The following is a 14,212-nucleotide window of genomic DNA, read 5'->3' as shown; positions in this document are numbered from 1 at the left end:
TTGTCGGACAAACATGATCTGCTGTAACGGATCATATCCACCCAATGAAATGCTTGTGCAATACCGCCCCCCTGCAAATTTGCGGCCAATCGGCCACTAGCAGGGTGTGTTAATCATTCTGAACGTATCTGATTGGGATGATTGCTGTCCACCACCTCCTACGATCACTGATTCTTAACTTATGTTTACGGCGAGTCTGAAGGCTCGCACGGAAACAGCAGCATGCGCTGCTTGATAAATGGGCCCCTTGGAGACATCTTCATGCAACACTTGAGCATCTTACATCATTAGTGGAAATCCTAAAAGACAAGAACACAGAAGCGCAACCTTGACTCCAGGTTGTATAAGTCTCCGTTCATTCTCAGGAGTCCATAATCCTCCAGTACAAATGTATATCAGCAGTGCTGTGGTTTGTAGTCCTTGTAAGGGAACCCTCTCTCAAGCAAAAGAATGGAAGCATACACCGGTCTTGTCTCTGTCTAGGCGTTTCATCTGTCCTGTGCAGACTTTTTCAAGATGACTTCGGACGAACTTGTGTACTGGTGTGAGGATCTCCCTGCATTAAGTACGCTTCCAAACTCCTCCTCTTCCATTTATGTGTCTCTTGAAGAGGAGGAGATCTCATCATCAAGACACCTTAAATAAGTTTACTACCTATACTCCCTGAGGCACGTTGGTGGATAATGGAAAGAGGTCAGTTAAATTTGTCCAATTTGTGCAAATAGAGGGTTATATCTATTAAGGGTGTTATCTTCATGAACGTACAGTAACCCTTATAATTATTGTGCTCACATGTATGTTTAATGTTTGATTGTATGTACATCAAGTACTGGTATTATACAGTTTTTGACACATTTAATAACAGTTTAATATCACATAGATTGTTGCATTGGTACCTTTGCGCAGCTCAAGGTTGAGTGTTTTTGTATTAGTGGAAATCCAATGACAACATAAATCTAGCTATGAGCGCTCCGAGTGCACCATCCTGCCACAGGAGTTTAGCGCTCTTCATGCTGTAAATAATCCAGAGTGCACCTGGTGTTAATAAATGTGCATTTATTTGAATGGAGGCTTTGGGGAGCCCTTATGTCCACATCAAAGGTATAGGCCTTTATTTATATGAGGATAAACCTTTATTTGTTTTTTTACTTTAGATTAGAGAAAACACTAACACTAAATTGTTTTTAATTAGTTCACATTTCATGCTATATACACAGTATATAAAATAAACTCATGGAAAATATCCTACAGTAGGGCTTAAACATAAGCAGCAGCTAAAAACTCCAAAACAGCTCTGCACAGGCGTAGAGATTGCTCAGCAGTTAAAGGGTTAAGTCATTTTGTTTGCTGAATAACCTTAGTGAACATGTAGGATGATTCTGACTTTCCCAGTAAAATGTGTATTTTGTTACTATTGGATAATTATCCAATGAATGAGTGGTAATTGGTAAACAACTTTTAATGTTTGAAGGTCAGAACACAATGTTAAGAGTCAAAGTAATGTATGATCATACGAAACATGTTTGACTCCAACTCCCGTTCACAAAGGAATTCAATAATGTAACTAGACGTGCATTCGTTTCGTTACAAGTGCACCTTCATTAACAAAACACAGATTTTCTTAGCAGCAGGAAATTTAAAGAAAACAAAGGAACAATGGTGAATATGTCAGCATTCATTAGTTTGCTTTAAATAGTTAAAATACTGGAGAGCCGCGCTAATCCGCTCCTCTTCTTCACAGAGCCCCAGCTGTGCTACTAGGAGGCTTAGTGCGGCGGCTCCCAGGTCCTGCACTTAAAGGGACACTGTAGTCAAAAATGAAATTCAAATTACATTGTAGTATAGGTATAAATCAATTTCTTTATTAAATATGTACCCTTTTTAAAATACTTAAGTTTGAAATATTATTTTTTTCCAAACCTACTTGTATGTCAGCCGTTACAGATTCCCAATCCGTGCTGACAACTGCAGTTGTAAGATGGTGTGTTTCTGAAGTACCGCGCATGCGCGAGTTAGCACAGCGTCACAGGAAACGTCACTGTCATGATTCTGTCCGTTCATTGCCGTGTCGCCGCGGCTCCCGGATCTTCTCTGAGTGAATGACGTCACGTTGCTTAGCAACGTGACGCTTCCTCCAACACACCCCTCTGATGACGTTGCCGCTCCTGCCTTTAAACCGCGGCGGGAGATCTTACTCGGGGCCCGTTTGTTTGTTCCCTTTGGAGTTTGTGAGTACCTTATCAAATTCTGTTTTCTTGTGTACCGTCTTCTGCCTGCCTGACCAAGCCTCATGCCTTAACCCTTTTGCTGATATTTGGATACCGACTTCTGCCTGCCTGACCTTGCCTTTTGCCTTTACCCTTTTGCTGATATTTGGATACCGACTTCTGCCTGCCTGACCTTGCTTTTTGCCTTATTCTTCTATTGTTGTTTGGATGCCGACTTCTGCCTGCCTGACCTTGCTTTTGCCTTAATCCACAACCTTTTCTTTGATAATTAAAACCTGCTTAATGGGACATTTTACTTTTACAAGCTGCAAAAGAGAACTTTGCCTTTCTGTTTGTTATAAAAGGGACATTTTACTTTTACAAGCTGCAAAAGAGAACTTTGCATTTCTGTTTGTTATAAACCTGCTTAAAGGGACATTTACTTTTACAAGCTGCAAAAGAGAACTTTGCCTTTCTGTTTGTTATAAACCTGCTTAAAGGGACATTTACTTTTACAAGCTGCAAAAGAGAACTTTGCCTTTGTTTTACAAGCCTGCTAAAGAGGACCTTTTTTCAAAGCTGCAAATAAGAGCATTTCCTTTATATTCTTTGAACTGCTTAAAGGGACGTTTTTTCCTTTGTGGCTTTCCTGCATACTGGAACAATAATTATTTTTGTTATCTTTCTCATCTGTTTCCTGAGTGGGTCACGTCCTGGATATTTCTCAGTGTGCTAGCGTGTGCTTTCAATTCACGCTAGCAGTTGGGTTGCATCCCGGACTGATTCCAAAGCGGCTGACAGTCACCATCTGCAGTTGAATTAGGCAAGTCGAATCTATACAGCAGCAGTCGAGTGAGCTGTGCACATAACGTAAGTACTTAGCTTAAGAACGCTTCCAGAATCACCCTAGAATAAACGAGCAAACGTGAAATGTAAATAGATGTGGGTAACTTCGGCTTCTGTTATTAGAAATGCGCAGGCGCGATTTAGCCAAATTGATGCGCTGGCTTATTAGGAAGCATTATGCTGTTAATAATATGAATAGGATCAAAAGTTAATTGGTTACTGATTTTAAACACACAATGCCGAAAATGGTGGGCTGGAAAAGGTGACGTCATGGCCGGGTAAGATTTATTAAAAATATAAGGTTTGTAAGCTTCGTTTTTATGAAAATATAGGTTACTATGTTTTAATAGATGAGAATGAAATAAAATATGTTATTATTGTGTAATGAAAAAGGTAAAAAACAGTAATCCTTTAAGGAGAAAGCCCTTAGCCTCCTATTAGCACAAAATTAGCTAGAGGTAAATATAAAGCTACAAGTAAACTTTTTCACCTGAAACTATGGAACATTTACATTTGTTTAACAAAAACAAATGTAAATTTTCCATGAATGGTCGGCATCCGTTTAGTTTTAAACAAGGCAAATACAGAATAGCACATGGCACAGAATATTCAAAATATAAAGTACAAAAGATTCGGCTGAACAGTGAATTTCCCAAATGAACATGTCTAGTCGTGATCGTGTTTGGAGTGCATGAAGGTGCGTTCCCTATAAAAACCTGTTCACAAACGCACAATCTTGTTTAAATATCTTCTATGCAGATACAATGCAGGTTCATGCTATACAGTTTCAGTATTGTTATAATGCAGTATAAGAAGATATGATAAGTCCATGTAATAGAAACCCGTAGTATTTATTCATGTTCAGATAATGCCAGAAAATAGAAATGGCGTATTTACAATCAATAAAAGCAAATATTGTAAAAAAAAAAAAAAAACACTGAAAACATTAAAATTAAAAATTGTACAATATAGTGATTAAGAAATTGTGCCCAGTATACCCATCATACCAAAATACAAATGGTATTCAGATGGTTTAGCAGTTACAGGGATGTGATATAACTGTTAGCCAACGAAAACTAATGAAGGAAAAAGCTACCCTTTCGTAGATATATGTCCCTCAACATATAAAAACATAAGTGGAAAGCAAAGTGGGAATAAAGGGAAGCGCTAAAAAGCAAATCCTAGAAAATATGGGGCCCATTTATCAAGCTCCAGATGGAGCTTGATGCCCCGTGTTCCTGACGAGCCTTCAGGCTCGCCAGAAACACCAGTTAGGAAGCAGCGGTCTAAAGACCGCTGCTCCATAACCTGTCCCTCTGCTCTGAGCAGGCGGACAGACATCGCCACAATTCAACCAGATCGAGTACGATCGGGTTGATTGACACCCCCTGCTGGCGGCCGATTGGCCGCAAATCTGCAGGGGGCAGAGTTGCACCAGCAGTTCAAAAGAGCTGCTTGTGCAATGTTAAATACAGAGAGCGTATTGCTCTCCACATTCAGCAAGGTCTGTCGGACCTGATCCGCACTGTTGGATCAGGTCCGACAGACCTTTGTTAAATAGGCCCCTATATGTGTAATGATATGGACTCAGTGCGGTTTAACAGTTTAAAACTTACAAATAATTTATTAGACAAAGTGTGAAAGAGAAATATATATGTATTTTTCACAGGTTAAAATATACACACATAAGATTGGCCAATCTCAAAATTAAAAACTTCAACACATAAAATTGTGGCACATAATAAAACCGGTTATTGGGTTACTTCTAAAATGAATAGCTTAAAAGCGTGATATCCACCAAAAACTGAAAAAACTAAAAGACTGAAAAAACTGGAAAAAACTACTTGTCTCTTGCGCCCAATTGTAGTGTGGAGCTGCAGTATTAGAATCCAAAATATGAGCAGTAAAGAACTTGAAAATGTCACTGCTATACAAGTGTACCCAAAATTCTAAGAGGAGATATCTTCTTCAGAGTATACCTATGGAAAATACTCACGTTTTGAACAGTCAAAAATCGGTATAATCAGTCTGCTAGTGGTGAGCAGATTGCTCTTTTCCAGTATTCTGATGCGAGCAGAAAACGGAAGCCCGGATGGCCAAATATGACCGTTTCTCCAATTACATGTATCGCAATTTGTGCAGGTGGGGATCTGTTTCTTGCTGGAGAGCACTCAGCTCTATCTGCGATCCTTCTATTCAAATATGTTAGATGAAGAAAGGCACAGCTATTTCTCTTTTACTTCAGGCACAACAGCTTTATTAGCGGTAATGGTAGGGCTCAAATATAATAACAAACAAATAGATGCATTGTCCAAATCATCAGTCATTTGCAGGCTTGTCCAAATCATCAGTCGTTTGCAGGCTTGTCCAACTCGCTAGTACTTTGCAGGCTTGTCCAACTCGCTAGTACTTTGCAGGCTTGTCCAAATTGCCAGTACTTTGCAGGCTTGTCCAAATCGCCAGTACTTTGCAGGCTTGTCCAAATCGCCAGTACTTTGCAGGCTTGTCCAAATCGCCAGTACTTTGCAGGCTTGTCCAAATCGCCAGTATTTTGCAGGCTTGTCCAAATCGCCAGTACTTTGCAGGCAGGTATGAATCTGTCTCTAGTTGGAGAGTGCCCAGCTCTATCTGCTTCCTAATATTCAAATACGTGTTTAAACGTAAAAAAGCAGAGCTTATTTTCTTTTCCTTGCAAGCACACAGCTATATTTACGGTAACGGTGGGGATCAAATGAAAGCCCAAAAACAGTGGGTAACTTGTCTAATAGGTCAGTAGTTTGCAATACGTTTCAGTTGGCTTCCTCCAGCATTTTTCAAGCTTACTCCATTAAACATATACACCTAGATTTCGAGTTTCACGCTAAACAAGGTGAGAAACAAACGCAACAAAAGTTGCGTTATTTCACCCTCCATAGTACTGCCATTATGAGTTACTGAAAAGCCTCCTTGTGTGTGCGATATGGTGGCGTTAAGCTCCATATCGCACAAAATCCAAGGGCTGCTTTAATGTGCTCGTGCACGCTTTCCCCCATAGCCATCAATGGGGAGAGAGTGTTAGAAAAAAAACTAACACCTGAAGTGTGGATTGGTAATCGCCGTAACGCAACCCCATTGATGTCTATGGGGAAAACCCCATAAACCCCAAGTCTAAACACCCCTAATCTGCTGCCCCTGACATCGCCGCCACCTAAATAAAGGTATTAACCCCTAATCTGCCACCCCCGACATCGCACCCACTAATAAAAGTTATTAAGCCCTATTCCGCCTTTCCCCGACATCACCGCCTATATACTAAGGTTGTTAACCCCTATTCCCCAGCACCCCGACATTGCCACCACCATAATAAAGTTATTAACCCCTAATCTGCTGTTTCCAACATTGCCGCCACTAATAAAAGTTATTAACCCCTATTCTGCCACTTCCCGACATCGCTGCCACTATAATAAAGTTATTGACCCCTATTCCCCCGCACCCTGACATTTCTGCCGCTATAATAAAGTTATTAACTCCTATTCTGATGCTCCACAACATCGCCGCCACTAAATAAAGTTATTAACCCCTAAGCCTCCGGCCTTCCACATCTAGGCCACTAAATAAACCTATTAACCCCTAAACCGCTGACCCCCCACATAGCAAAACACTAAATTAAACTATTTTTTTATTTTTCTATATGTTTATTGTACTATTCTTTTTTTGAAATTCACATAATCAGACTTCTACACTTATTTCCTTCGGCTATTGCTAGCGCCCTCACTTTATCACACAAATACCATTTAACCCTTAGAATAGATTGAAGGATCTTTCTCATAGTGAGAGGTTTGGAATTTTCTATCCAGCGCTCTGCTTATTCACATTTTTGAATCACTAAATTAAACTATTAAACCCTAAACCTAAACCCCCCTAACTTTAAATTAAAATTACAGTATAACTATCTTAAAATAAATAACAATTTACCTGTGAAATAAAAATAAACCTAACATTACTATTCTAATAAAATAAAAAATACTACCAATTAAAATATCTAAATTATAAATTTAAAAAAACCTAACACTAAGAAAATAAATAAATCTAAATTACAACTAAAGTCCCCCACAACAGTAAAACCCACCACCCAACCAACCCCCAAAATATAAAACCGAACTCTAAAAAAAAACTAAGATACCCATTGCCCCTAAAGGGACATTTGTATGGGCATTGCTCTTAAAAGGGCATTTAGCTCTTTTGCATTGCCCTTAAAAGGGCATTTAGCTCTTTTTCAAAGCCCAAAGACCTAACCAAAAAAAAAAAACACCCCAAAAAATTATCAAAAATTCCTAACACTATCCCCAGAAGATCTACTCATGGTTTCTGAAGTCCGGACATCAATCTCCATCCAGGCGGCAAGGTCTTCATCCATCCCGGGGGCAGCCAATAGGAATGCAAGGTACAAGAAAAAAATAAACAAACAGATCAACAATTTGAAAAAACTACAGGATGGATTATATAGAAGACAGATCACAAAGGAATAATATTAGGATCATAGGCCTCCCTTAAATACCCGAATTTGGAGACTTAGATTTGTCTCAGAAAAACTCCCATTATTGCTATATATGCCCAGGGAGAGATTATGATAGAAAGAGTATATAGAATATGTCCAATAAGAACCAGAGCAGATGTATCTGTAATTAAAAGACCAGTTATTGCCAAATTTCTTCATTTTCAGGATAAAAGAGAACTTCTGCATTATTATAGCGGGAAAAAAATTGTAAAGATATGAAATGATCAAATACTAATTTTTCAGGTCTCTCTTTTGAAACCTCAAATCAAAGGAAAATATGGCCCCTATGTGCTCCAGTTTAATTAAGAAAGGCCTTCATGCATATTTAGGGGGTAGTTATCAAGCCGTCTACTTTTCTGGCTTCGCCGGCCCAATACGTCCGCCTAAGCTCGCCTACCTTCGCCGCCGCGGACCTTGAATACGTTCGCCTAAGTTATCAAATAAAGCTGTCAAAAAGCCGTGGGGCGATGAGCAGCGGACTGTGAGAGTTATCACTCATCCGATCTCGCTTCCCTTCGGCTTTTTCCCAGCTTTATTGCTAGCCTGTCACTAAGCACTCACACTAAACTACACTGTTCTACCCCTACCGGCGCCCCCGGAGGCCCCCGCAACTAAATAAAGTTACTAACCCCTAAACCGCCGCTCCTAGACCCTGCCGCAAGTCTTATAAATGTATTAACCCCTAAACCGCCGCTCCCGGACACTGCTGCCACCTACATTATACCTAGTAACCCCTATCCTGCCCCCCCTATACCGTCGCCCTCTATTATAAAAATATTAACCCCTATCCTGCTGATCCCGCACCTCTCCGCAACTAAATAAATAGTTTAACCCCTAAACCGCCGCTCCATGAACCCGCCGCAACCTATATTAAACCTATTAACCCCTATCCTGCCCCCCACACCGTTGCCACCTATAATAAATTTATTAACCCCTATCCTGCCCCCACTACGCCGCCGCCACTGTAATAAAATGATTAACCCCTAAACCTAAGTCTAACCCTAACCCTAACGCCCCCCTAACTTAAATATTAATTAAATACATCTAAATAAATTAACTCTTATTAACTAAATGAATCCTATTTAAAACTAAATACTTACCTTTAAAATAAACCCTAATATAGCTACAATATATAATAATTATATTATAGCTATCTTAGGATTTATATTTATTTTACAGGTAACTTTCAATTTATTTTAACCATGTACAATAACTATTAAATAGTTATTAACTATTTAATAGCTTACCTAGCTAAAATAAAGAGAAATGTACCTGTGAAATAAATCCTAACCTAAGTTACAATTACACCTAACACTACACTATACTTTAATAAATTATTCCTATTTAAAAATAAATACTTACCTGTAAAATAAACCCTAAGATAGCTACAATCTAATTAATAATTATATTATAGCTATCTTAGGATTTATATTTATTTTACAGGTAACTTTGTATTTATTTTAGCTAGTTAGAATAGTTATTAAATAGTTATTAACTATTTAATAACTACCTAGCTAAAAGAAATACAAAATTACCTGTAAAATAAATCCTAACCTAAGTTACAATTAAACCTAATACTACACTATCATTAAATTAACTAAATAAACTACCTACAAATAACTACAATTAAATACAATTACATAAACTAACTAAAGTACAAAAAATAAAAAAAGCTAAGTTACAAAAAATAAAAAAATAAGTTACAAACATGTTAAAAATATTACAACAATTTTAAGCTACTTACACCTAATCTAAGCCCCCTAATAAAATAACAAACCCCCCCAAAATAAAAAAAATCCCTACCCTATTCTAAATTAAATAAATTTCAAAGCTCTTTTACCTTACCAGCCCTTAAAAGGGCCATTTGTGGGGGCATGCCCCAAAAAGTTCAGCTCTTTTGCCTGTAAAAGAAAAATACAACCCCCCCCCAACATTAAAACCCACCACCCACATACCCCTAATCTAACCCAAACCCCCCTTACAAAAACCTAACACTAATCCCCTGAAGATCATCCTACCTTGAGTCGTCTTCACTCAGCCGAGCCACCGATGGAACTGAAGAGGACATCCGGAGCGGAAGAAGTTAATCCTCCAAGCGGCGCTGAAGAAATCTTCCATCCGATGAAGTCATCATCCAGGCGGCGCTGAAAAAGTCTTCGATCCGGCCGATGTCATCTTCAAAGAGGCGCTGAAGAGGTCTTCTATCCGGGCGAAGTCATCTTCCAAGCCGGGTCTTGAATCTTCCTTCCGCCGACGCAGAACCACCTTCTTCACCGACGGACTACGACGAATGACGGCTCCTTTAAGGGACGTCATCCAAGATGGCGTCCCCTCAATTCCGATTGGCTGATAGGATTCTATCAGCCAATCGGAATTAAGGTAGGAAAATCTGATTGGCTGATGGAATCAGCCAATCAGATTCAAGTTCAATCCGATTGGCTGATCCAATCAGCCAATCAGATTGAGCTCGCATTCTATTGGCTGATCGGAACAGCCAATAGAATGCGAGCTCAATCTGATTGGCTGATTCCATCAGCCAATCAGATTTTTCCTACCTTAATTCCGATTGGCTGATAGAATCCTATCAGCCAATCGGAATTGAGGGGACGCCATCTTGGATGACGTCCCTTAAAGGAGCCGTCATTCGTCGTAGTCCGTCGGTGAAGAAGGTGGTTCCGCGTCGGCGGAAGGAAGATTCAAGACCCGGCTTGGAAGATGACTTCGCCCGGATAGAAGACCTCTTCAGCGCCTCTTTGAAGATGACATCGGCTGGATCGAAGACTTCTTCAGCGCCGCCTGGATGATGACTTCATCGGATGGAAGATTTCTTCAGCGCCGCTTGGAGGATTAACTTCTTCCGCTCCGATGTCCTCTTCAGTTCCATCGGTGGCTCGGCTGAGTGAAGACGACTCAAGGTAGGATGATCTTCAGGGGATTAGTGTTAGGTTTTTGTAAGGGGGGTTTGGGTTAGATTAGGGGTATGTGGGTGGTGGGTTTTAATGTTGGGGGGGGTTGTATTTTTCTTTTACAGGCAAAAGAGCTGAACTTTTTGGGGCATGCCCCCACAAATGGCCCTTTTAAGGCTGGTAAGGTAAAAGAGCTTTGAAATTTATTTAATTTAGAATAGGGTAGGGATTTTTTTTATTTTGGGGGGGTTTGTTATTTTATTAGGGGGCTTAGATTAGGTGTAAGTAGCTTAAAATTGTTGTAATATTTTTAACATGTTTGTAACTTAATTTTTTATTTTTTGTAACTTAGCTTTTTTTATTTTTTGTACTTTAGTAGTTTATGTAATTGTATTTAATTGTAGTTATTTGTAGGTAGTTTATTTAGTTAATTTAATGATAGTGTAGTATTAGTTTAATTGTAACTTAGGTTAGGATTTATTTTACAGGTAATTTTGTATTTCTTTTAGCTAGGTAGTTATTAAATAGTTAATAACTATTTAATAACTATTCTAACTAGCTAAAATAAATACAAAGTTACTGTAAAATAAATATAAATCCTAAGATAGCTATAATATAATTATTATTTATATTGTAGCTATATTAGGGTTTATTTTAAAGGTAAGTATTTAGTTTTAAATAGGATTCATTTAGTTAATAAGAGTTAATTTATTTAGATGTATTTAATTAATATTTAAGTTAGGGGGGGCGTTAGGGTTAGGGTTAGACTTAGGTTTAGGGGTTAATCATTTTATTACAGTGGCGGCGTCGTAGTGGGGGGCAGGATAGGGGTTAATAAATTTATTATAGGTGGCGACGGTGTAGGGGGGCAGATAGGGGTTAATACATTTAATATAGGTTGCGGCGGGTTCAGGAGCGGCGGTTTAGGGGTTAATACATTTATTATAGTTGCGGTGGGCTCCGGGAGCGGCGGTTTAGGGGTTAATATGTATAGAGTAGCTTGCGGTGGGCTCCGGAGCGGCGGTTTAGGGGTAATAACTTTATTTAGTTGCGGCGGTGTAGGGGGGGTCAGATTAGTGGTGTTTAGACTCGGGGTACATGTTAGGGTGTTAGGTGTAGACAGCTCCCATAGAAATCAATGGGATGTCTGTCAGCAGCGAACTTGTACTTTCGCTATGGTCAGACTCCCATTGATTCCTATGGGATCCGCCGCCTCCAGGCTGGCGCTTTGAAAACCAGGTACGCTGGGCCGTAAAAGTGCCGAGCGTACCTGCTAGTTTTTTGATAGCTAGCAAAAGTAGTGAGAATGTGCCGCACTTGTGTGCGGAACATCTGGAGTGACGTAAGAATCGATCTGTGTCGGACTGAGTCCGGCGGATCGATGCTTACGTCACAAAATTCTACTTTTGCCGGTCTCGAGCCTTTGATAACTAAGGCGAATCAGCCTCGCCACAAATACGCTGCGGAATTCCAGCGTATTTGGGGTTGACGGCTTGATAACTAGGCCCCTTAGTGTATCCTGCAAAAATGAAAGTACATAGAGATGATGGCTGGTAGTTTCTAAATAATCCCCCAGAAGCTAATGAATTTTTAAGGTTGAATCAATGAGATTAATCTTGGAGATATTTAGAGATATTTAGAGGGTATTACCTATCTATTTATGGCTCTGATTAAACATACTGAAAATGGTGTAAAGTGCATCATTGGCTCTGTTTTATATGCAAATGTTGTGGTGATTTTATGCCCTTTTTTTCCTCTCCTCCTCTTGCCTCTATTTTTATTATTTTTAAATTAGAATTGCACTTTGTAATATAATATCCTGTAATGTACCGGGTATAACTTCCCCGATAAAAATAAAAATAATATTAAACAATTTAAAAAAAATTGAAAACAGATATAGCTTTCTTACAAGAAACATACCTATAGCAGAAAGAATTAGACAAACTGAAATTTGCATGGGTTGGTCCTGTCATGAGTGAGCTCGTCTCAGTGAAGTAATAAGAGGTCCAGACCAGATATTTATCAAACAAAGGCTTACCTCAGGAGAGGTCATCTTTATTACACTGTTGCAACAGTGTCCCAGCACAAAACACAGCAATGCAAGACTAACACATTTTCATATACATGCATGTTTATACCCTTAGAGTTCCTTACAAAGCAGAGAGCTAATTGGCTGACAATAATTGGCTAATAAATCTCACGTGATTAGTGGTTGCTAAAAAAATAACAGGTTCTCTATGTTAGAATTAGTATGATGCTTTCTTGGAATTTGGTCAGAGGCTAATTGGGTTGGAAAAATAATACTAGACAGAGAGGCCTTGATTTTAAGACATTTAGAAAACAAACTATAAGAAAAAGCCAAAACAAAGTTATATGTCTGTGTAACTTATTAGGTTAGAAGCAAGTTGTTAGAAAAATGCAGATACGTAGCTTATTAGGTTGTAAGTGAATTGCTGGAAAATACAGACATAATATATCTGCCGTTTCAGAGAAGAGTTCATTTAAAAAAAAGGAAAAGTTTGGTTAAACATATAAAATAATGAAAATAGAATAAGAAGCTCATAACATTCCCTCCTTTGATCGCAAACGTCAAAGTGCCGCGATCACAAAAAGTCAATGCAACTCATGGCGGTTTGAAAATCACAATGGTATTAGTACATGGGTGCTCCCTTGCAAGATGGTTCACAGGACTACAAGAGGGTAAGCAAAAACAAAGTAGGAGTGAAGTTGTTAGGTATAGACGATTCTGCTATTCCCGGACGCTAAGCGCCGTCGGGTAGAGTAGACAACTACCTAAACATTCCCATATATATACAGTATATATATATATATATAATATATATATATGCTGTGTGACATGACATAGTGCAGAAACATCCCCTCCCATATTCAATAACAACAATTAACAACCCCATCATTCTTGCAGAGTTTCTGGCGAATAGTGGGTTTTCAGGCAGTATCATGGTATGTTTGTGAGGTTAAGGAATTCTGCACCTGTGAAGGAAATATAGAGAGCGTAAGTATAATGTAATGCAATATGAAAGCAAAACTAAAACAACACAGAAAGAAAGACAGGAGAGATAGGGACCACCAGGGAGGGAAAAATGAGTGGGGTATGAGTATACAGGCTATGACTGGGGTGGCCATCAAGGTAGATGATGGTCCATGTTTTGTCCATGGCCAGTTTCCCAATGTAGGAAAGTTCTAGATGATCCTAGGGACATAGTGCATCCTGCATAGGGATAAGACAGGGAAATTTAGGGCAAAGCTGGTGGTTAGGCAATAACATTGTAATATCAAGAGGTCAGAAGAGACATAGAGCAGGAGAGAAGTAGGTGAACTCAGAAGAAATCAGGGTCAAGAGACATCGCAACATGGTGGGGAGATTCAACACAGATAGAAGGAAACAAGTATTTGAGGGCAGAATGAGACACAGAGAAAACACTCTTGCATGTAGAGATTAAACCAGGTACACATTGTATACAGCAACACATCAGGCTAAGGCATACTATAATAAAAATGCAATACAGAAAAAGGGAGCATAACCATCCCAAATTAGGTAGCCAATCAATGAGATGGTCAAAAATACCTCCAAGGCCAAATTTGTCATCACTCACATCTTGGACATCCTGGAAAAGGGACCTAATAACTGTGAGATGGTGACTCAAATTAATTGATTGATCAATAACATAGGTACAACATTCTTTGCTCACAAG

General features: G+C 39.1%; 1 protein-coding gene across 1 annotated transcript in view; it reads left to right on the top strand.

The window, feature by feature from the left end:
• The first annotated feature begins 516 nt into the window (after positions 1-516).
• The window catches only part of LOC128636763 (indolethylamine N-methyltransferase-like), a 73,250-nt gene continuing 59,554 nt past the window's right edge, over positions 517-14,212 (top strand). The window contains exon 1 of the mRNA XM_053689744.1: positions 517-565. Within this exon, the coding sequence (XP_053545719.1) occupies positions 517-565 (49 nt within the window). The remainder of the gene's footprint in view (positions 566-14,212) is intronic.

Source organism: Bombina bombina, chromosome 7 (genome assembly GCF_027579735.1).
Source record: "Bombina bombina isolate aBomBom1 chromosome 7, aBomBom1.pri, whole genome shotgun sequence".
Classification (NCBI taxonomy): Eukaryota; Metazoa; Chordata; class Amphibia; order Anura; family Bombinatoridae; genus Bombina; species Bombina bombina.
The sequence above is the reverse complement of the archived record's forward strand: the minus strand, read 5'-3'. Positions and strand labels throughout refer to the sequence as shown.